Source organism: Passer montanus, unplaced genomic scaffold (genome assembly GCF_014805655.1).
Source record: "Passer montanus isolate IOZ18808 unplaced genomic scaffold, ASM1480565v1 scaffold169, whole genome shotgun sequence".
Taxonomy (NCBI): Eukaryota; Metazoa; Chordata; class Aves; order Passeriformes; family Passeridae; genus Passer; species Passer montanus.
This window is the reverse complement of record NW_024364159.1, coordinates 609117-633804: the sequence shown is the minus strand read 5'-3', so window position 1 is coordinate 633804 and position 24688 is coordinate 609117. Positions and strand designations below refer to the sequence as shown.

The following is a 24688-nucleotide window of genomic DNA, read 5'->3' as shown; positions in this document are numbered from 1 at the left end:
CATGTTCAGAGAATGATCAGGAGGACACCTGACTTTATTTTTACCTCAATAGGAAATCTTGTTCAAAATCATGGGTAGATCATTAAAAAGAGAAAAAAATGCTAGGAAAAAAAAATCTTGAAAAGAAGAACAGGTGAACCCTTTTTTCTTGCAGTTCTAAGACCATAAAACAGCTCTGTTAAAAAATATTTTGGGTTTAACATGCAATGACAGTAATTCCCCTGCAGCTCGTGCCCCAGTTTTTCCCTAGGCAATTTCTAAGCATGTTAAGAGTGAGACTGTGAAGTAGTCTGCTTCATTAATTATTAATTATTAATAATTATTAATTAATAATTGCTTTGCTCATTAATAATTACTTTGCTCATTCCCTAAATTTTCAGTGGGTTTTCAGTCCATATGCTTGGTAATAGAAATAGTTTAACAGAACTTTTTGAAACTAAACCAAAGATTATTGGTTATTCTGCCTCATTCTTCTGGAAAAAAGGTGCCTCTCTGTGTGTATGTGTTTAGGGAGGGGGTCGTACATTGTAATTCATGTGATGATTGTGCAAGAATTAATAGTAAATGAAAAAGCCCAAATCATGCTTTCCTGTCAGTATTCTGTGTTCTTGCGGAGATTTTTGATAACTATGGGAATGTATTACTGATCAAAATATTAACAGATGTCCTATTCTGCAAGTATTTTCACCAGAAAGATACTCCTATGATATTCTGACCTTCATTACCCTTTTCATGTTTTTCTTAAACTTAGAGAAAGTAATCTTAAAAATAAGTCCTATTCTGCAAACTTCTGGCTGTAATAGCAATTACTTGCACGTAGAGACTTTGACTATAGTGCTAATAGCAATCTGGTGAGTCTGGCAGGGTATTTGTCGTTATGGTTCTGGAACAACTGCTCAAAGTGTTAGTGGAGCTCTAACATCTGCAGTTGGGTCCAATAACCTTCTTAATGGCCAGTCCTGACTCACACATGCAGAGCCATGGAGAAGAGCAGCAGGCAGGGAAAGCATCTGTGCTCTGTAGGAAGCATACACATCGTGTCACATCTCTTTGTATTGTAACCAGCTCCATCTGCCTGGTTACAAACCCAGTTTTAGGCATGTGTAGCACTTTGTGAAGTCAGGCTTAGCTTCATTAGGATTGGTTTGCATCTACCATACTAACAAGACTATTTCATACTTCCCATGAATAGTCAGAGTTAAGGACGTCATAGTAAGAGATGCCCTGAAGCAGAATGAGAGGAAACCCATCTTTAGTTATTGATGTTTGTAAGTAATTTTGCCTGTTACATTTCACTACTGAGCATGATTTGGGAAACACTTTGCACTGGAAAGGTAATATTTTTATTAGAAAGTATTTAATACTATTCTCTATCCATTTTGGGATATATTCTCTAAGTATCAGTCTTGAGATCTCCCTCATTTAATGTATTTACTGAACTGAGGAGTTTTGTACAGCAAAATAAAGGCATGTCAGATAAATTTGATGACAAGACACTTCTGAGCAACATTGTTGCTGCAGAAAGAAGAAAGAACTGGGATGTAGAAGAACTGTGAGAGCAGAAATGACGTTTCATAGTGCTGGTCATATACTTTGTATAGTACCAGTAGTGATTGTGTCCCTATGGGGTGGTGACAGTGACAGATATCACAGAGCAGACGGGAACTGCTGGACTGGTACTGTGCTAGCTTCGATGAGTTGTTTCACCCTATGTACTTCCATAGGTATGATCATACTCAGCAAAATTCTGGGATTTGCTCAATTCAGGACTAATAAAATTATCTGCTGTGAATTTGTTTGCCTCTTGTGAACAAAAGAGGAAGAGACAGATGTTATTGACTCATTATAGCAAGACAAGGTCATCCATTACATGAAAAGAAAAAAACTGAGATATTTGGATGTTTCCAGATGAGGCATTCTCAGTGGAGAACAGAGTTACCCCTGTGCAGGACCATGGTGATGCTGCATTGGTGGCATTCCTTGTCTGGTTTTGGTCATTAGTTGCATAAAGATGTTATATAAAAGATGATCAAAAGCACTTGTTTCATTTATGTAACAAATGTAAACAAAGACTGAGAGAAGAAATGGACATAAAAACATGTATAGAGGTGACACCAGTGAGGGATGTTAAGTTATTAATTAAGCTAACTGAAAATAATGACATAGAGCTGTCTATAAAGAAATTTATCCTGGCAAACTGAACTCTAGGATTGGTGAGATTTTTTAGAAGATGGAGGTTTAAGATGATATCAGAGGAATTCTGTAAGAGTTGTTTGTGGTGACAGGCCTGAGGGCTGATTCCTGTTCTGTTTTCATTTAATGTTTTGCTGTTGAAAGACACAAACTGACACTCAGTGAATAAGTGGAGAAAACACTGGACACAGTTCAACATCTTCCAGTGTCTGGGAAACAACGGATGAGTTTGTTTTCTGAAGAGCCTTTAAAACCATCTGAGAATTCCTACTTCCCGTTTCCTTTGTCTTTACATTAAGCAAGAATTGTGACATTGTCGAACGCACAATTGATATGAACATCTTCAAAAATATTTAATCTCGAGAGTAGCTTCAGAAAATCTGATATATATGACTATGTGATTGTAACCTCAGAGGAGACTGACTTAAAAGTATGAAATCATAAAGTCAGACTAATTGCTTCAGAAACTTTTTGGTCACTTTGTATTTTGCTCAGGGGAAACACAGTGTATGAGCATAAGCTGCCACTTTGGTATTTTGTCACACCTTCAGTTGCCTGAGGAATTAATCAGGGACATTTCTTTGTAAGGACTTCAGTCTTTAAAAAGCATCTCTGTTTCTATTGATTGTTGGCTGATAACAGAGCAGTGGAGTGCACAGAAGTGGTGCTAGCTGTCGTAAGTTGTCCTCCAACTTCATATTACAAAGTCTTTTTTCTTTTTGAATGTGCTGAACAATGATTGCTAAATTTGTGAATGGGGCTGCACTGAAGTACACCTGTGGCTTTCAATCACAGCTTTGGCTGGCAAGGTGCTCACAATGCATCAGCATTTTGGATAAATGATAATTTAGCTGTAGCTGTATGAAATTTCAGCTAGTCAAGCGATACAACCACCCACACAAGCCATAGTGCTATGACTGTTAGATCAGTGAGATCACCTCTTCTTAAAATAGTGTTTATTTATCCAGCTTAATCTTCTACGTTAGCTCTTTTCTAGTATTTATTTAGTCTGTTTTGCACTTTTTTTTCATTGTCGCTCTCTGCAAAGTCAAAGACAAGACTCATTTATGGAAGATGCGTATTGATGAACCAAAAGATTATACAGGCCCTATTTTTGGCAGGAGATACAAGTATTCATAGCAAACTGAGCTTCTGCACCTCATTACCCCACAACAGGATGGGTATGGGTAGGTTGTTTCACATATCACTCCCAGAAATGTAAGATCAGCTCAAGGGAAGAGGTGTGTGACCAGGGTGCTCTGACACCACCATGGCAGTAGTTTCTGTCCAGGTGTGAAGCACAAACAAATCTTCAAGATGGGAACACTTGTGCCCCATGAATAAATAAATTATGAGGAAGGCACAATGGTAATGTAAGTTCTCTTCATCAGACTGCTGCTGCATGGCAGGTTTGGGTGATCTGTAGTCCTACACTGTATGTAGCGTGAAGATGCCTCCAGTGTGTTCTAGGATTTGGTTCTCTTTGCACACCTAAACATGTCTAGTGAATATTTTTACATATGTGCAGCCTTGGCAAACCACTGCATGAAAAGAGACCATAAAGTTCTGTGTTGCTTACTGTCTGACTTTTAAAAACTAGTCACAGGTGAGGATCCAGTTTATATAAGGGCATCAGCTGTCAAGATTGGGCTTTCCCTTGAAATCTATAGTACAAATTTGTGTACAGTAGTTGATTGGTGGGGGGGTTAATTGAATTTAGGATAATTGAGTTCTGTTTACTTTCTGCTGCATTAAATTTCTATTCCCTTTTGTCATTTTGAAAATGGCATGAATATGTAAGCTAGTGGAGATTGCAGTGCTGGTTCTCATGCTGTTATAAGCAAGATGGATTGCTTAAATAACTGACTGAACATTTTAAACTTACAATATCTTTATGGAGTCCCATGAAGAGCAATTACTTTCCAACCTTGAAGAAGTCTGAGCAAATATGTAGGATAGAAATGAAGTTTTAAGATGGTGTAGGAAGTCACATGCAAGATAAACCCTTGTATCCAGAGTGTCAAAACATTTTGTTTCTCATGGCTGGATGCAAACTTTCACAAAAGGTTTTATGACTGGAGAATAGATAACCTTAGACTGTCTGTCTAGGCTTAGTGGTTGCTTGTTAACTAGAAGGATCTCTGATTTCAGAGTTAATTATTGGCTATCATCTGGTCTGTGAGTTCATAGTGTAATATTTTCATCCTCTATTTATTTTGAATAAGTTTTATATTATGAGGAGTTTGTTTTTTCAAATCTATGTCAGCCTGTAATTAATTCAGTATTTCAAGAGTTTTGGTGCCATACTGCAATGTTTTAGGCTTTGAGTCTCGCTTTTTTTTCCTTTTCTCTTGCTTTTATTTTTCCTTTTCTTCTTACCTTCTTTTTCCTGCCTCTTCTCCACAATAAATTGCTCCATAGAGAAACAATGCATCTTCTATTTTTTTTGGTCTGACCTGGTTGGCTACCTTTTAATGCCAGCAAAAGTAACATTATTTCTAACTAGTGCTTCTCTTTGTAAAGTGTGGTATAATATATATTAATGTGTTTTCGTGTAGTTTATTCATATGTGATAAAGAAATAAAAAAGGAAAACCTGCATTTTTAGTGACACTGAAAGCCAGTGAGAAGTCGGGAGTATTTTTATAGCTGCAGTGCTATGTAAAAACTGGAGCATGAAGACATAGGACAATTCCTTCTGAATCAGACAGCTGCCCATCTATTCTACTGTTCTGTCTCAGAGGCAGTGGGAGGTGCTGCTTATCCCATGAACCTGGCCATTTTCCATCTTCTATTTTACTGTCCCAGCACCTAAGATTGTATTAAAGAGGAGTGCGTCTCTGATTGATCCTTTCAGTATCTACTTGGACATTGAGGAGAATTTTTGGACATCAAGAAGCATTTCTTCACTGAAAAGGTTGTCAGCCATTGGAGAAGGCTGCCCAGGGAAGTGGTGGAGTCACTATATGTGAAAGTGTGCAAGAATTGAATGGACATGGCACTTAGTGTTGTGGTCTGGTTGATAGTGGAGACTGGTGAGAGGCTGGACTTGTTGATCTTGGAGGTATTTTCCAACCTTTTCCAACTCTATGGTTTATAAATTTATTGTTTTTTAATTTTTCTAAAATATTTCTGAATCCTCTGAGATCATAAGCATCTGGCAGGAGAACATCTCAGATGCATTTTTACTGCCTTTTAAATTACCCTTTCTTTAACTGCTCTCTCTTCTACCAGCCTTGTGCTGCTCTCATATTAATTCTTGCATTTCAGGATTTGGTGACCAACAGTTCTTCAGTCACTTTATCCTTTGTGTTTCTCTTAATGCTGATGTCTTGTCCACTGGCCTTCTGGTTTCCAAACTCAAAAGTGCAGGCCATTTTAATCACTTCATAAGTTCTTTGATCATTTTTAGCTGCCCTTCCTTGGACTTTCTCTAAATCTATGAAAAGGAAGGGAAGGAAAAAGAGAACAAACTAGAGAAATATGTGTGAAGTGTTCATACAGGAGTTCTCACAGAGGCTATGAGAAGCAAACATGGGGCTTTTTTTCTCATTTTATACTCAAATTTGAAACAATGTGGCTTTTAATCAATCTTCATTACTAAAATAAGTTGAGATGACACCTCAAGCTGTGTTAGAAGAAGCAGAAAATACAGATAGAAGCCTAAGTGTGGAGGAATGAAAATTACTGAAAAAGATGCCTGGTGACATATTATCACAAAGTGACAGTGATAAGTAAAAGGAACAGTAAAGGAAATAGAAAACTTAAGGAGATAATTTTCTGCTCCTCTCTATTCTTCCAACTGTGGCCAGGCAATAGCATCTTCTGATAAGATAAATGTCCTTTGTTTCAGCAAACAGTTGTATCAGAACTGTATCTCTTGATAAAAACAATACTAACTGATTTTACTTGCAGTACATGATTATTCCCTCTTATGGTTTAAGTAAAGCTGAAAGAATGATTGACACTTGTTAGATAGCAAAAGCAGGGTGTGGAGACAACATCTGTGAGCAAGTATTTGCAGTGGATATAAAGAACATTTTGACTTAGCAGATCTTATAGTAATATTATGAGACACTTGTATAAACTTGTTATGTGTGACACTATTGAGACTGTAATTCCATATTATGAAAATGGGAGTTGGGGGAGCACAAATGATGTTCAGTGGAACATCAGTTGGTCTCATGCCCGGAGCTTTAAGAAGAAGGGATAATGGCAGCAAAGTCTCTGCATGTAGGGAAGTTCAGAAGTTCAAAAGACTGATACTAGGCAGACTTAAATGGGTCAGTCCCTGAGATATTTGAGCTGTGTGTCAAAAAAAAAAAAAAAAGAAAGCACAAGTAGTTTTGTAGTTTCATCCAGCCCTGTCCTTAAAGATACCAAAAATGACTTTGTGTTATCCACCCTACAGTGTGCAGGGTGAAATTTTTTGAATCCTTCATCCCCCTTCATCCCTTAATCTTGCTTTCACGAGGATTCAGGACTGTATTGCCCAATCATATATATGAAGTGACGATCTGTTGAACTAGTAACAACTTTCTCAAGCTTCAAATCTTTTGTTGGCAAACACTGTTTCTTTTGAAGGTCTTACATGAACTGTTCACTACCTTAATATTAAATACCATTTCAAGCAACCCTAATCAGATCCCTTTGTGCTGTAACATTGCCTGATTTGAAACATAGTCAGCTATTTTATATTTCTCCTTCATTATAATTGCACAGATTTTGCATATGTCTTGATACCTATATACTAAATAGCAAGAAAAACAGATTATTTCTTTGCCTGAATAGGGCAAAGCACTAGCTCTTTTATCAGAGGCAAGTTGAATTATAGCTTTATTTGGATTCCAGTCTGTTAGTTCCTCTCCATGAATAACTAATTATGATTCATCTTTCCAAATACCAGTTATTTCATAAATCCTGCTGGAGAGCACAGCAGTGTAGCTGAAGTGCTGTCATGGAGCTCTACCCATAAAGTCACTGATGCAGTTATAATATATCTGTACATAATTTAATTCCCTTGTTGCATGTCTTGAAGGTATGCATCCCTGTACTCTCACATTTAAAATCCTTTAATTAAGGATGCTCTTCCTTGTCTCTTGTATATATTTAGAATTCTAAACAGGTGCTGTTTTTAAAGCATTCAAGGGATTTAATTAGGCTGTCTGTTTCATATAGTAAAAGCCAGATTTGGTCTTCAGAGACCTCTAGTTTCTATGTCACAAGATGATTATTTTACTTAGCCATTATGATAACAGGTCCTGAAGTTCTGGTATGTCCTGTTTCTGCAATAATTTAATAATTTCTCTTCCACATTTGCTTTTGCAAGTTATGTCTGTTACAGAAAGTGATTTCTGCAGTGTCCTGAAAGAAATGGAAATGTTAGTGTTCTCCAGAATTTGCAGGAGATCTCATGTTGTCTCAGGACCCTATATGCCCCACTCTGCTGTTGCTGCATCCCAGTAGCATATTCCACTGTTCAAACGTACTCACAGCATCAGGAAGCAAACTGAGCAACTGAAAATGTGCTCATCGTTGTAAATTAGAAGTTTGTATTAGGGTATCATTTTTTCAAGTCTGAAAGGTTAAATACATTTTAGTATTAAAAAATGTGTCAGAAATAAAAAAGCAGAAGGCCCCCTTACTAAATAAGAAAAGTTAGGTTAAGGAAAAGAATGTTGTAGGAACTCCATTGCACTGCAACATTAGGAAAACTGAACTGGAGATAGTCAAATACTCAGTTCATAAGTAAACCCAAGTCCAGTTAGTTTAAGCAATTCCTACAGTGAAAGAGATTGAACAAAAATATCTGGGAAAACTTGTTTACGTTTCTCACAAAAAAAGTTATTGTTTAAAAATCTAATTTATTTATTACAAGTTTATTTATTACAAGCAGGCTGATCAGTGCTTTTCTCAAATATGCATAGACCTTAGTCACCTTAGAGTTACAGCAGGATTCACTTTTGTTTCAGTAGAATTAGGTAAGAATTGAGAATCTTACCTCATAAGAGCTAGTGGTTTGCTAGCCCATTGTTCAAAAGTCAGTATCTTAACTCTGTGAAGGCTAATCTTTGCCTTAGCTTCTATATAGCAGACACAGTGTGTGCTGCTGCATGTGGAGTAAGAAGTTAAAACCCAACTGTTTCCTTTATTTAATGACAAACATCAAAGTTATGGGAAGAACAGCCAGTGAACAGAGAAGACAACTTGTCAAGCTTAATCAAATATATATTGAAGCTGATCTCATTACTGCTATTTCAAGTGATTTGGTGTTTCTGAAAGAATTTACTGTAATATGTTGCAACACAATTGTGCATGATTTTATAAGTATTCAATTAGTGGGATTTACTGGAATAGTACCTTTCTCTTAGCTTTGAGGTGCTCATGATATTTGTTGGATGTGTCGCCTGGTATTTCTCCTCCCCAGAGGGTAATTCCCACCATGGAATAAGTGATGCCCATGACAAGCAGTGGGAAGCAGTAGACCAGCACAATCACGATAACATGATATCTGCAAAGAAAAGATATTAAGGTGGTAAGTGCTTTCAGAGGAGCTATACTAATGGAATGGGCTGCTAGAAGTCAAGACTGCTATTTTAGCACAAAACATGTTTTCTATTACTGGCTAGTTCTTGGTGTTTTCACTGTCATTTTGAAAGTCTTGAATTGCACTGCAAATTTATGTACATTTTAATGCATGCGCTTTGTGGGTTGTTTAATGCTGAACCTATGCTAGTATATGAGTGACTCTACAGTTATCGTGATTAGTGACTGCAGAATAAGGTGTGTTTGTCCATAACTAGCTGAGTTGATTGAATTGCACAGCCAAGTATCATGAGGGCAAACTAGGCATTTGGAGCTCCAGTTTGGACCATAAATGAAAGAGGAAAAAAGTATTTTTTTAATATAAGTATTTTATATTTTAGTGGTATATTGGTGCGAAGATCCTGATAAGAGTCCTGTCACCCATCGTTCTTCATATGGCAGATCTGTTGCACATAGACAACACAGATCTGCAGCCTCTGTACAATAGTCACCACTGCTGATGTCAGCACTGGGAAAACAAAGATCATTTCTTTTGCCTCCTGTTAGTTCCTGGTTAAATGCCAGCTTCAGATAAAATCCTAGTGAATGATAAGTGAAGAATCCCCAGCTGTCACTGAGTGTGACCTTCCTGCCCTAAAGAGAAATGTCTGTGTATGGCTCCTAAAGTGATAAAAATTATATGTGACTAGGATGTCTTTCACCTGCCTCAAAAAGAGCAAAAGGTCAAATTTGATTCTAGTTGGTTACACAAACTTTCAGCCTTCAATACAATGTTTTTCTTAAATGTCAGCAATGACATGAAAGGACAAATGCCTAAGTAGCCACTTATTCCTAATTCTACTGGAGGGACAAACAGGATGTATTTAATTTAATTGACTGATATTCTCACTTTCAGAAAGTGGAACCAGTTACAGGTTATCCAGTTTTCTCTTTTGGACTAATATCTGACATAAGTAATTGTGATAGTGTAACAGAGTGGCATGGCAAAATCCAGCCTTCCCATGAAGAGGTCTAAAGAAAAAAGCCTGGTTAGGGCCATCTCATTCTCTACAATTACCTGAAAGAGATTTTAGTAAGGTGGATGTTTTTATCTTCTCCCTAGTTACAAGAGAAGAAATAGCTTCAGGCTGTGCCAGGGAATGTTTTGACTGAATATTAGGAAAATTTTATTCATGAGAAGGGTTGTTGAGCATAGGTACAGGCTGCCCAGAGGAGCAACTGATTCACCATAGATTCATTCACCAGAGATTTTGTCAAGTCCATTGCAAGTCTAAACACCACCATGCACAAGTTTAAAAGAACAAAAGCTTACGTAAAATGCTGTTTTGGACCACCTGGCCATGCTACATAGCAAAGAGTTCTCCCTGGCATCACCTTGGTTATGGAGTATAGGCACTGGGGAAAAGCCAGCAGGAATGCCAAAATCCATATGCTCCCAATGACCACCTTGGTAGCAGTTGCAGAGAGCCTAGGTTTCAAGGGATCAATAATGGCCATATATCTGTAAAAGAAAGCAAAAACCTCTGTGTAAGAACTCTTCAGAGATTTGCATGTATCTAGAATCAGCCAAAGCTTTGGATAAAAGAGAAGGATAAAAGTGGAGACATTTGTTTTCCTGCGGTTCTGATGTCCCTGTACTCTTTGTGTGGTTCAGCTCCAGTGAAGGCAGTGCTGGAAGGAGAAGCAGGTTCATTGGATATTATTTTGCAGCCATGGGACACCCAGTTAACCACATATATCAGTAGAGAAACTATTTTGCTAAGAGTTAGACCATTCTGTTACTGTAGAGCCTGATTGAAAAGCAACAATGCAGCTGTATCCTCTGTTACTCTGCTAGGTCATACAACATTTATTTCTTATACAGAAATTTACAGCCAAGCTGTCAGGATTGTTAGTCATTTGTCCCAAAGCTACAGGAACCTGGTAAGTCCATGTGCATTTATTTCAGTGGAGATAGACTGACTTCACACTGTCTGCCAAAGAACGCCAGAGCAAGTGATTCATGCAGAGACTGAGAGAAGAGCCAGTTTAGAACTGGTAAAAGCACTAAGGGAAATAGATGCATAAAGCAAGAAAACATCTCATTTGCCTTCTCAGTTCTCATGCTCCCAGGAAGGATAGCATTCTTTGAGCTGCCCCATAATTGTGTTGGCAATCCATGTATGTTGCTAACCTTAGAAGGACATGCAAAGAAAGAATCAAAATGTTTATGTAATTGCAGTGTAAAAGCTTAGGAAAAAAAAGATTTTTTTTTTTTGAGAAAAAGCATTTAGACAGTAATAGAAAAACAAGTCTTGTTTTCTGTTTTTTGGTCTGTTATAGATGCAAGGAACAAGGGAGACACAAAATTTGTATCCATCATTTTTTGATAAATATATTGTATTTGCTGCAATTGAAAGACTCATGCTCATTTCAAATAAGGGAAGGAGTGATATATTTTACTTGTTATAGAACACATCTAGGTTCTTGGCAGACTTGTCCAAGATTTTTAGGTATGAACATTAGCCATGAGACAATAACAATAATATTTGTAAGATAATGTTCCTGATAAGAATTTGTGCAAGAATCTTCTGCATCCATGTTTACCTGCTGTGGTACACAAATTTCACTTTAAGATAGTAATATTTTTTTTAAATTTTATATTTGACAGATGAGTAATTACAGAACACATATTTGTTTTAACAAAAATGACTCTGTTTTATAGTTAATGAAAAAAAATGTGATAAATCCAATATTGGTCATAATAGTGCTGTGCCTTTTCTAGTAGACATAACTGCCCTAATAGCTTAAAACATCTAAGTGCTGTCAGAAACAGGGAGTGATTTAAAACAGATTCAGTTCTGAATCATCAATTTCCATATCTGGAATTTCAAACTTGTTAATTTTTTGTTTTTACTGCACTTTCTCCAGAGGGTAACAGTTCCCCTCTCTTTCACTTGCCTTTTGGTTTTTTATTTCAGTTGAACTGGTGCTTTTGGTATTACATAATATGAAACAATATTGAGTGCTGGGTGGGCGTCTTCTGTTTCTTGGGAACAGCAGTTGGATTGTTGCCCTCTACCCCCTAGCATCTTTCTCTGCCGAAGAGTAAGTATCACTTGGTCAAGAAGTCAGGTTTGTAGTCATGAGCCCTGTCTTTCAAACTGAGCTGGCTTTTGTGTGGACTGCCAAGCACTGTCCAAATATTTGAAGATCTTTACTTGTAGTAAGTGATAAGCTGTAAACAAATAATAATTTTCACATGCTTAGGAGACCCTTAAGGCACCTCCTTCTAGCCTGGAATTATTCCTTTGAATTGCTACTTTTCTTCAGATTGCACATTGCTATTGTTTTATGTGCTATTTTCAGATATCTATTACATTCACATTATTATTATTCCCAGTTATATTAATCTTACTCCCAGTAGATACCAACAGTAGTTCTTGTTGCCTAAGATAAAACTTGGTTGTTTTATCTCCCTGTCTGCCCTTTAAAGACATGGATTGTTTGGGTGAAGTGACTCATACAGCTGTACTGATGGAAATTTTAACAACTGGCTGAGTAACATAAGTCAAAGGATAAGGATCAGATGAAAAGCATGCTATTTATCTTTAGAGTTCAAATTTGAGTGATAAGCCAACAGCCTAGCTATTGTACAAGATTGTTTACAAATATGTAGCAAGCAGTCATTCTAACAAGCAAAATGGAAAGGAAGTAGGGGAACTTTGACTATTCCTTCAATAATATCATTGTGCTGGATAGATTTAGTGGAGAGTATTGACAGTTCTGTTACAGAGCCTTTGATATCAAATCTAAGTTATTCTACTTTGCCAGTACACTAATAATTACAGTGTGTTCTCTAAGTGTAAGTTCTCTAAGTGGCTTTTCTTAGAAACAAAATTTTTTAATTAGCATAGTGGGATATTGCTTTATAACTGCAATTATTACATTCACTCAGATTTGTCATACATGTTTGGTAGTATTTTCTTAGAGGAAACCATCATTGCCACAAGTATGTAAAGTAGAAAATGTGGAATGACCCTTCGTTGAAGGTCAAAAACTACCTCCACATTTGAACAGAATCTGGATGTTATCTGTGTGGCCAAAAGAAGCCTTGAAAAGAACTGAGTTCTTCCTGCACTGTTAGCTGTAATTGGCAAAGGAGGTACACATGCTCCTGCTTATTATTTTGTTTGCTGTAGGTGTTATCTTGCCATTACAGGTATCTAAGGGTAGTTTGTCTATCTCTTTAGGCTCAATATGAAGTAGTGGTAGCTAAATTTTCAGTTTGTTCTCACTTTTGATCTTTTTCCACTCAGCAAGGGTGCTTTTTCAGTAGGAATGAAAGCTCCTGCTAGCACAGGCTAGAGGTTCCATGCTTAGATGTTTCTCAGAAAATCAGTGAGGTAAGGAGCCTAAGGATAGGATAATGGATATGTATGATGAGGATATTGCCCCTGTATATTATGATTCCCATGGCTGACAACTGTCTGTCATATTTCATGGTGTAGCTCTGTCATTATGGCTATTTTTTTTGCTCTGTATGATATCCTTACATATCCTAAGGATGGAAAAATGCCAGTTTCAAGGGGGAAGAGTAGACATGCTGTCTGAATTGTGCTGTGAATGGTGCTGAACATGGTGTAGAAATAAAAGAAATGTTTGAATAGGCCAGGAGTGAAAGGGAGAATTATGAGATATAGGATCTAGCAAAAGAACTGAGACTAGGGAACAGTTTGTAGAATGAAAAAAAAAAAGTCAAAAGAGAAAAATGAGAAACTAAGAGAAGCAAAGAAAGGAGAATTGTAGAATAACGGCATATAGAAATTGTGTTGAGAGAAGAGAGAATAAGAAAGGAAACTGGGGGTCATGTAAGAGCAAAAGACATGACAAAAATCAGCCCTAGCATAGCAGAGATTCCAAGGTAGGTAGAAGTCGTATAAAACCAGAACATTTTGGCAGTGTGGATATGTGGTGGCAAGCCCTTCTGTCTCTGCAGGTGTATGGGAGAGAACTCCCAGAGTTTTGCTTTCTGTAATCAGCCAACCATAAGCAATGTGCAAGGGGGAACAGCAGGACTTCCTGGGTGCTCCGATGTCATCTATCTTACAGGCTGTTCTGCTACTCCTCAGTTCTTTCAAGTGGTCTGAGCTTCATCATAGAATCACAGAATAAGCTGAATTAGAAGTGACTCATGAAGGTCATTCAGTCCAACTCCTGCCCCTGCACAGGACCATCTCCAAGAATCACACCGTGAGCCTGAGAGCCTTGTCCAAGTGAGACAGGCTGTGCTGTGCCCACTTCCCTGGGGAGCCTGTTCCATTGCCCAACCGCCCTCGTGGTGAAAATCCTTTTCCAGATACCTGACCTAAACCTCCCCTAACTCAGCTTCATCCTGTTCCTCTGGGTCCTGACACTGGTCAGGAGGGTGAAGAAATCACAGCCTGTCCTTCTGCTTTCCCTTGTGAGTATGTTAAAGACTGCAGTGAGGTCTCCCTTCAGTTTCCTCCTCTCTAGGCTGAGCAAGCCAGGTAACCTCAGCCACTCCTCATAAGGTTTCCCCTCCAGACCCTTCACCAGCCTTGTGGTCCTCATGTAGATGCTCTCTAAATAGATTAATGCCTTTTTTATGTTATAGTGCCCAAAATTTATGCAGTTGTTCTGAAGCCAGTGACAAATGCAGAAGCCCTCATAGGTTCACCATGTTCTGTGGTGTTTATACACAGACCTTGTACCTCTCCGCATCTCCTCTCCCTGGACAGTAAAAGACTGTAGGCATTTGAGCTGAAGAAGGATTTCTAATGGCCACAAGCAACTGAAGCCTTGTTACACCACTGAAAAGCATTCTGGAGCCACACAGACATTTTTTCAGTGGGGTGCTGTGCCAATTTGCTTTGTAGTTTTGGACAGTTACTGTTCAGTCTGTCACCAGGCTTGATCAGTGTGATTCCCTGCTGAAGAGAGGACTCTGAACTCCCACTGAGGTGGTTTGATTTAAAGATGGGACTTCTAATGCTTTCTCACTCCAGTGGGAGCTGCTGATGGTGCCACAGATAGCTTATTCCACACATCAAAGCAGGATGTAAAATATACATTGCTGGAAGGAATGAACTCATTATACTAACTTATCACAACAAGCAAAAGTGATTATTACCCTGCCCAACAAAACGTTTATACTTGGAAAATAATTATAAGGTGGAATATGCACATTTAGAAGTGCAGTTATGGAAATATGTGCAGGTAGAGTTCAAGCCAGCACTTCCAAGAATGTGCTCAACAGCTGCACCATGTTCTTCTGTGTATGACTCCAAAGCATTTTAGGTAGCACTTCAGTTTTATATGCACATCATTAGCACATGATTTTGTTTTTTTGTGGCCATACGACATCCACTGTCATCACTTCTCTTACAGCTTTATCTTGTGTTAATCTTTGTCCCTAATTGATTACTACTGAAGTCAGCAAGTTTTTCCACTGAGCTTAATGAGAAATCATTCAGGCTGCATGATATAATGGCTGGTGCATCGTGGTGTACTTGCTGCTGCACTCTTTTCTTAGCTCCTGGGGTCAGAATAGATCCAGTTCCCTTCTGAACTGCTGTTTGTCTCGAGTCTACAATTTAGACTCTTCTCTTCCTGTGTCTTGGGTTCACCAAATCAAGAAAACCTCTTTTCTCTGGAACAAAAATAGACAGTCTTCTTTTGAATAACACTGATAAACTCTTTAACCCAGTAGTTTCAATGGCAGTATAATCACGTATCTCTCTTAGTTTTCAAGTAACATGAACCAAATAGCTGCTACATACTGTAAAAGCTTGCAAAGTTCGTGTATTATGGTCCCAACAATAGAAAAGATAACAAAATAAACCTAATTTGTCTTTTTGTAAAATAGTATACACTGGCTAATGTAGCCAGGAAAACCTTTTATCTTTAACACATCATTTGGAAAATTGTGGCAAAAATACACAAGATGTTATTAAAACAAAATTATGTTTAAAATTGGATCTTACAAATGCCCATTTGGAGACACAGTTGGAAGCCTTTAATCATCCTGATTTGTTTCACCTGTTTGCAATGTGTTTATAAACTCACATGGGGCAAAATGTAATCATCCCAGATTGTAACAGGAAATTGGAACTTAACAAAGGAAGAGACTGAGAGAAAAATCATAATGCTTGCTGTAAGTGACTTGTCAATGGGAGACAGCAGAGCATACTTCTTTGATGAATACACAGAATGTGTTATTCCCTTGAGACAGAAGCTGATCTTGAGACTTTGTATTTAGAATCAACTGGTATTTAAAAAACTTAAGGGAATTGCTGTGATTCCCTGCCCTTGTTTAGAACGTTGCTGTGGAAAATCCTCCAAAATGTAAGCTGTATAGAGTAGACTAAAGGTGATGGAATGAACTGAGATTTTAAAGGCATTTTTATATGATGAAAACCAAATCTTTAACTTTTGTGTTCTTTAATACATTGTATTCTCTCTGTCTGCTACCTACTAGAGCAAGGCTCCTTCTTTTCTTGTGGGACTGGTATGTGTTCATTTATTTAGTCTGACTTTCTCTGCAGGAAGAGTGGCTGTGGGCATTTCTGTAGGACTATAACCGACTGTTGAGAAAGACTGCTTTTGGTGCCCTGAAGGGTCTGTTGGTGCAGTGTTCACCTTAAAGCTAATGCCATAAAGGAGGTGTGTGACAACATGACAGATAAACATGTGATACATTTGAGGTATCAGTGGGCAATATCCCAGGGGTGTAACTTGGCCTCGATTTACCCAGAGGGGAATGTGTGTTACACTGGGTGAATGACTGTGCTTTGAGCAGGGGGAAACACTGAAGTTTTTCTCAAACACTGAAATCAGGAGTAGCTTCCAATGCCTTGCTTACAAGCACCTCTTAACTAAAACCTAAAACCAGTAATATTGAAAGTTTTCAGGATGGCTGAGCTCTCACAAACAGTGCTTTCTACTTGAGGAGGATCTGGTAACTGACAATGGGCTAGATTTTTATGAATATGTAATTGATTTTATGCAATGTATTCTATACCTATGAATATCGATGGAAAATGTCTCATAAAATGATAGACTGATTTCCCTTGACAGAAAGGTTTCTGTTTCTCCTTTTCTTTTAGTATCATCTACCTAGGCTATTGAGGACCAGCATCAGTGCAAAGGCTGTAGAAACAGCTCCAGCTGCATAAAGCCACTGTTAGTGTCTACAGTTCTGTCACTGTCATCTCAATGGCTTCCTTCTTGTTTCTGCAGTTATCTTGAAATAATTTTATTTTAGTGCAACAAAAATATGTGAATGATACAGCTTTCTTTCCTGGTTGGTAAATTAGTCAGAAAAACTTGCATTTAGGTAATAATATTTAAGAAAATAAACAAATAAACAAAACAAACCTCTCTCCCCAAAAAACTCATCACCCCAGCCCTTGATTAACTTTTAAAAATACCAGAGGCTACATTGCATAGTAAACCACAGAACATAGTTTAATAGTTTTCATTAAATTGTAAATAAAGGTATGTATTTAAGGCTAACACTAAGGGTATGTATTTAAAGCTAAGACTCTGTCTAAAATGAACTTCTAGTTTGAACATATTGGATGTTCAAATATGGAACATATTGGATATTTCATATCAAATGTGAAATTTGAACATATTTCATATCAAATATGAAACAATATAGATATTTCCTCTCTGGAACAAGAATTCTGGGGGCTTGTTGCTATTGTAAATGTTGTTTATATTTCTCAATATATTGATGTATCAACCTCTTTTTTTGCAGCACTTTTTGAAAGCAGCTTATTACATAGAATATTTACTCAGTACAAAGCAAAAAGGAAAAAAATGTTATGCCTATATTTTTTTTCTTAGACTGCTCCAGTATGTTATTGATAATGATACTCTAATGTGAATTTTGACCAAAACTGCATTAAAAATCCTGTCTTTTTGCCCAATTACTATGAAATTGTACTATTGCAAGAAAAGGTTTATTTTTTTCCTAGGTCTCTGCATGCTGAATCCTGTAGCCATTGCATCAAAGTTCTACAGAAACTATCTCACCTCTTTCCTAAGACAGAAACGAGAATTGTCAGGTCTAGAAAAATATTTTTAGATGCCCAGATGATAGAGAGTCCTTTGTGTTCCAGCTCTTCATATTTGAACCCCTTTGCCCTCCTTCTCTCCAGTTCTGAGAACTAGTAAGATGTGCTTCATCCTCAAATACTCTTTGAGGAAGGCAGAGAAATGGGGATGGGATTTCCTCTTTAAATTCTATACTTTGAATGGCAAAGTAAGAATAGAAATAACAGTGGTAAAAAGGGATTTTTTCCCTTTGTGATGTGCAGTGACCAAGGCTGATTCCTGAAGTTGTGATTTTGAATCCATTATTTTGAAAAAAACATTGTGTTGCACTTTAGTGTTAGTGTGGTAGTAGGGGTATGGCAGGTAGTGTTTTTTGTAGATATGTGGCACCAGAGGCTTTAGGAAATGCCAGTAAAGTGGCATCTTATGGAAAAAAACAGAAAGAAGCACTATCCATTTCTTCTGGTGAAAATATTCTCAGGTATGAGGGCGAGGTCTCTAGCCTGTGAAGCACAAGAAACCTGAAAAGAAATTCCATCTGCTTTTTGGTTTTTCTTGTTCTGATGTTCATCTCTCTCTCACAAGTCTTGAGTGCAAATTCTCATTTTTTACATGAAAACCATTTACACTGAGACATCTAAATCTGAGGGAAAGGGAATGAGAGGGGCTGAAGGCTGCAACTCTGAGCAGAGCTCTGTGCCAGGTGTGGCAGCTGGCTGGGCAGTGCAGGTTTCCTTCTGTCACTGCTTCAGCCTCCTCCATTCACCAGTGAGCCAAGCACAAAATACTTGGTGCCAAGCTCACATTCAAGGATGCAAATACCAACAGATCCTCTTGATGTGCATCCCCTGCTGACACTGCTGCCATGTGATCACAACACGGGGTTGTGCCCTGTGCACTCCATGTCTTAACCTGCCAGAAATGTTTGAGATCATTTTTACACGTACATATTTCCTGTACTTTGTTATTTCTGAGCACACAAGGCAGGTAACAGATACTTAATACCAGTCAGATAATAGATTGTTTGGAAGGAATATCAGTTTAAAATGCTTATGGTGCATGAAGGTCTTGAGCAATTTGTCCCAGGAATGGGAAATCAGGCAAAGTGTGGTACAAAAATGTATTCTACTGGAAAGATAAGACGTTTTTCAGTGTGCCAGCTGCCTACTTCAGAATTTCAGTAGCATTAATTTATAGGGCTTGTGGTACTATTTTGTGACAATAATAACTGCTCTTCCAGAATACACCTGGAGAGACTGAAGAGCCTAAGTGATATTTTGAGGATGTGATTGTGTATATATGATGAGTTTGGGTTTTATTTTATAAGGTGAATCCTGTGTTTATGTCTCATGTCCATCTTCTGTTACAAGCTTGTATCATTACTTTTGCTGGAGTCTCAGTGTATAGAGGGATTATTAACAGCCATCAGTAACTGAACCATGTCAAAGAAAAAAGAAAACTGACACAGTATATGTGTGCTTCTGTAGATTAAAAGTGAGAAAATAAGATGGGAAGCTAGAATGACAGGTTTTGAATAAGGACATACATATGCATGCTAGTAACTATGTAATACTAAGGTTCATAAAAAGGAGAAGTCTGTGCAAGAGGACAAATAAAATTGAATATTAAATATGAAGGCACATAAATGAAACAAATGTTTTATGCCTTCAAAGACCAAAAACTTGCAGGCATACTAGAAAGAAAAGAAATGTTAAGATATGAATGGGATCAGCAACTACTCACCATCACTATTAGAATATTTTAAGTCCAGAGGAGTTGCTTTTACAGAGTTAAATTCATTGACATGTGAAAATCATTATGGAATTGCAGACAGAAAAGTAACTGAGAAAGTAATACAGTAAATGTGCTAAAACCAGGGGAAAATGCATAGTACTAAGTGCTTCACTGAAGACATGTTATTTTGTGCTGTATTGCTACACCCCCAAACTTCCACTGTAATCATCAAGCATCTGCAGAGAATTTTCAGGCCTGCACACAAAACAGGTTGTGTAATGAAGCAATCTCGGGACTCATAAGTAATTGCTGGCATACCTGAACAACCTTCTTTGCATGCTGAGGTCTTGTAGGAAAGGACAGCAGGTCTTCAATGGCCAGATGGCCTAAATTCTGCATAATTTATTGTTATTAATATGTCCAAGAACTGTACTGCAGTCACGCACTGTATTGCCATGATCAAGATGGAGTTTAGGATCATGGACGGACCGGATGGACCCTTTAGGATCACATACTGGTCAGTGACAAGGGCATATTGGCTCCAGAATTATCTCCTCTTCAGTTTATCTTGGACTATTTACCAGTTTATCCCCATAACATAGCTAAGGAACTGTTGCACTGGGAGCAATGGAACTGTGCAGTGTGAGCTACAGAAGAATGCAGGAATGAATGCCCATGAAGCAGCACAGCATAAAATCTCTGCTGCTTCTGGTGCCTGAAACAACTTGGTTTGAGCTACTTGTGCCATCTCTGCAGTAGACTGCAAACAGGTTTTTGGAAAATAATGAGAAAGCAAGGGAAAAAACCCACCAGGAAGAGATGGCCAGAAGTGTGACTAAACCTGCATGAATCTGAGTCTGTATTCAAGGACCAGGATATTCAATCTTGGATACTTTAATCCTCAACTCCATATGCAGCTCACCCCCACTGCAGGAAGTGCCTAGTTCACAAAACTCTGTCAGCTCAGTAATCTCACAGTTTAATCTCACAGTTCACACAGCTTAGAATGTCCTACAGAAACAGATGTGAAAGGAAACATGTACTGCCCATGACCTCTGCTCAGTGATGTCCAGGTTCATAGTCACACATTTATACTCTATGAACATTTAGATGTTCTAAAGCAACCAGTGGAGCATATCACAACATACTTTTTAGTGAGTTACTACCCATGACCTTTAGTATTTTGGGATGGTAACAATTTCTAATGGAAAAATCATCTGATCCTATAATTTCAGTTCCCTTAGCAGCTTTATCCTGATTTGTAGCTTTTGCTGTTTTAATTTTTTTAATTAAGAATGTGTAAGGATGGGTTTACTAGGTTAAAATGGCTAAACTTTTACCAAAGACAAAAGGGAACCAAAGTTGTAAAAGACATCCACTCAGCAGATCTTTGCCCTGGAACAGGGCAGTCTGTACATCCAAGGACATTTCTTGGGATCTATTTTGACCCTTAGGTTTCCTCAGCTTGGCAGAATTGTTTTGCAGAGGCAGCCAGGAAATGTTTAAAGACACTGAATGTGTCAGGTGTGATTTGGTATAACAGAAAAAGGAATAGCAGTGAGAATAGAGAAGGAGGGATAGACAGCTCTTCTGTTTGTTTTACATGATGCTGCATGGTACTACAGAGAGCTCACCTAAACATAGCTATGACATTGTTCCTTGGGAAGATTTTCATTTGCCTTTGGAGGCAGGTGAACTTGGAGGATGTGATGGGGTGCAAACAGTTTCTTTGGGGGATTTTCAGACAAGAACTAGATCAGAGTGAATAGCAGTAGCTATTTACTCACCTCTGAGTTACCAGCATTTTGCACAGTTACACCAAGGAAAACATTTCCAATAGATGTAACTGTCCATTGCGCTGCAGTCAGTGTGCAGCAGAGCTATTTTCTCTCACTCTGGAAATGCAGTTTGGATTCCTAAGGAGCTGTGTTCACTTTTGTTCCCAGTTTCCTAGTATAAATTTAGGACTGCCAAAGTAGTAAGTACTACATCTCTGTGGATAATTTTGTCAGGAAAAATGAAAACATTACTCAGAACATCCCTGTAACTGCTCAACTAATGACTTGATGAGCTGCAGCAGTAACTATTAAGTATGCAGCTCTAACTGTTAAATACTTCAGCTAAAGCCCTTTTATGTTTCTGAAAACCTCAGTCTAGATGAGAATCTTAAGTGAAACTCAAAAAGACAATGAAAAAAATCTTTGTCTGGTCAAAGGTAGCAGCACTGGTGTTACACTATCTTCTCAGTTTTTAATGGGGATTAGCATTTGAGAAGTTATATCACTGGCAGGAGGAAAGTGTACTGATTTCCTCGTGTCTTCTCTGCTCCTCAGAGCAGAAAAGTACAAGAGTTGCCAAGAATCTCATTTGCTCTTTCATTTCTAGCTTTATGGAACAGAAATGCATCAGCTGAGAATGCCACCAAAAATTTGCAATTAGTAGGGCAAACAGAAAAGTATTACTATGAACTTGTCCACAAGTATAAAAGCCACAACAATGTTTCCCAATCTTTGTACCACGAAATGAGAAGTAACTTTTCAGAAAGTGGATTGAACCTTATAAAAATCTTAACTACCATCACTTGGAAATACTGCAGTTCTGAGGAGTCAGTTCAGAAAAGACATATAATGTGATTTGAGTATGTAGGAAGGAGTTTAGTGAGTAATTTCAGTGCATTGCTAAGAGGAATAAAAGACCTGAAATACAAATCAATTTATTTTTCTTAAAAAACCCAAAAAACAGTAAGTTATCTCTCCAGCACAGCAAATGTGAAAACAATAACAAAGAAAGAAACATTTTCCAGGGGAGACTCAGAGCACTCTCTGAGAAGCAGAGTCCCTTCATGTATCTGTGTAGGAAACCCAGCAACTGCATCTCCCCTTTGCTGTATGGACACTACAGCTATCTTATTCCATTATTGTCAGGAGTACAAAGGTAAAGTTTTTCCCTGACATTTTTTCTTTGACAGTCACAAAGCTTTATTTTGCTTCAAGAATTCAGAAAAAACCTGAGCAATTTGAAACTATGTTTTTACCAGACCTCTAGATATGCACAGATGGCAGTGTAAATAGTCTCATTAGTTAAAATCAGCAGGAACAAAACATCTCAGAGCTGACTGTGAGAAAAGCTATTAAAAACAGGATCTGAAGTGATTTCTGAAGAGGAGGCAAATGCCTCTGCCATCTGCAAAAATACAGAGAAGAGGGAAATTTGAAATCCTCTCCCTTCACACACACACTCTACAACTCCTTATCAGTATATATTAGATGACTGGCTGAGAGGCAGACTGTTTTCACAGTGGGAAGCAAAACTCTGAGTTGCTGTTACAGAATGAGTATTGAAAGATGGTGCACGGAAAGCAGCTGAAGTCAAACAGAGAGAGGAAATGTTTGTTATAAAAGAAAGCAGAAGGATAAAAACAATGGAAGACTGAAGGAAAAAGATCAAAGACCAGGAGAAAAAGTGTGTTAGGGAGAGATCCTAAAGAAGCACAGAGGAGCACAATGAATGAGTTATTGAAGTCTTTGCCTCTCATCACTATGATTGTTATCTCTGCATTTTTATTTTGGCAGAGAATGTGATCTCAATCTCTCACCCCTAAACTTTTCTCTTTTCTCACCTGTCCACGGCGATGGCTGTCATGGAGTAGATGCTGGCGAAGACAGCTGTGATTGGGAAGAAGTTGTGGAAGCGGCAGTAAGCCTCTCCAAAGTACCACTCACTGTGCAGTGCATAGATGAAGTTGATGAGAGTATTGAAAGCAGCCATGGAGGCATCAGAAAAGGCCAGATTCACCAGGAAGTAATTTGTCACCGTCCTCATGCGCTTGTGAGCCAGGATAATCCAAATGACAATAAGATTCCCAAAAACGGCCACTGCCACCACACCACCATAAGCCAGAGACCACAGGGCGATGCGCCAAGAAGGTTGCACGAACTGATTGGAGAAGTTGCCTGCTGAGGAGGCTACAGGGGCAGAAGCATTTGCAGCTGGTGCTTCCAGAGCCTGTCCCCAAAGATCACCTGCTTCAGCAAGGCTCACGTTCCACCTGCTGCTCACGTTCCACTTGGCTGTGGGGACCAAAGTCATCTTGGGTGTTTCTCTCCTCTCTTCCAGGAATGATGTACGTCTCCCGCCTCCCTCTCCCAACCCTCCAAAATCCCCACCAACAGATAAGAGGGAAGGAAGAGAAGGGGAAGTAAGGCAGCACAGCAGGTACTGGAAAGGAGAGCTCTGTCAGAAAAAATCTTTGACTGTGCTGTCCAAACTGTTAGAAATACTCTAACAGACACGTCAGGAAAGCTACCTCAGAGTAGAACAGCATCCTGTCTCTCTGTACAGCCTCTTGCTTTTGATTTTGCTTGAGGAGAAGGGGACTGGGAGCCAAGGCACATTTTATAGGCTTGTGAGTTCCCAGCGTCACAAAGGGAGTGGAGTGATAAGCTCCATCGGCTGGTAAGCTAACAGCGCTTTCCCTCTGCTCTCCCTCCCCTTGTATGTCATTCGTTGCCAGCAGCAGACACTTTCAGAAGCTGTGGAAAGCATTGCAGGGAAAATGAATTCTCATCTCGTTTATCTTGAGAGATTTGTTTTATATTGTCTTTCCTTGAGTTTCATTATTGTGCATCCTTTTTTAAATAGTCTTTTTGCCCTGTGTTTGCAGGGCTAATCAGCTGGCTTAGTTGAAATTCCCAGGACTGAAGCTGCCTTTTTTATTAAAGCTCTTTCCAGAATAATTTATTCCAGATCAATTCAGAGCTGCTTTTTTGTTGCTCTCTTTTTATTTAGTACACACTTTCCTTGAAGCTATTCTGTTACCTACAGATTTAGAATAGTGACTCTTTTGGACAAACAAATACATTCTGCTGCTCTCTAATTTCACTTTTCATTCTGTAATATGTAATTGATATCAAGAAATATTTATAAGCTATTTCCATGTTCAGCAGTTACTGATCTTTACTGAAACAGTATGCAGCTCTAAACATAGGTGTCCCTAGTTATGGGCAAAATATTAAGGGTTTGTTTTCTTTGTGTCTTTGAAAAAAATATTTTAGTTCTTTTTCCTGATTTGCATTTATTTCATGCTTAATACTATTATCATTTTGAGCAACCAATATTTTAATATGCAGTGATTTCTATAATGGTATAAAAGG

At 38.2% G+C, this 24688-nt stretch overlaps 1 protein-coding gene across 1 annotated transcript in view; it reads right to left on the bottom strand.

Moving 5' to 3' along the window:
* The window catches only part of TACR3 (tachykinin receptor 3), a 38035-nt gene extending 14131 nt beyond the window's left edge, over positions 1–23904 (bottom strand). The window contains exons 1-3 of the mRNA XM_039703781.1: positions 23155–23904; positions 10051–10239; positions 8553–8703 (exon numbers count right to left, since the gene is read on the bottom strand). Of these exons, the coding sequence (XP_039559715.1) occupies positions 8553–8703; positions 10051–10239; positions 23155–23624 (810 nt within the window). The 5' untranslated portion in view covers positions 23625–23904. The remainder of the gene's footprint in view (positions 1–8552; positions 8704–10050; positions 10240–23154) is intronic.
* Positions 23905–24688: the final 784 nt, after the last annotated feature.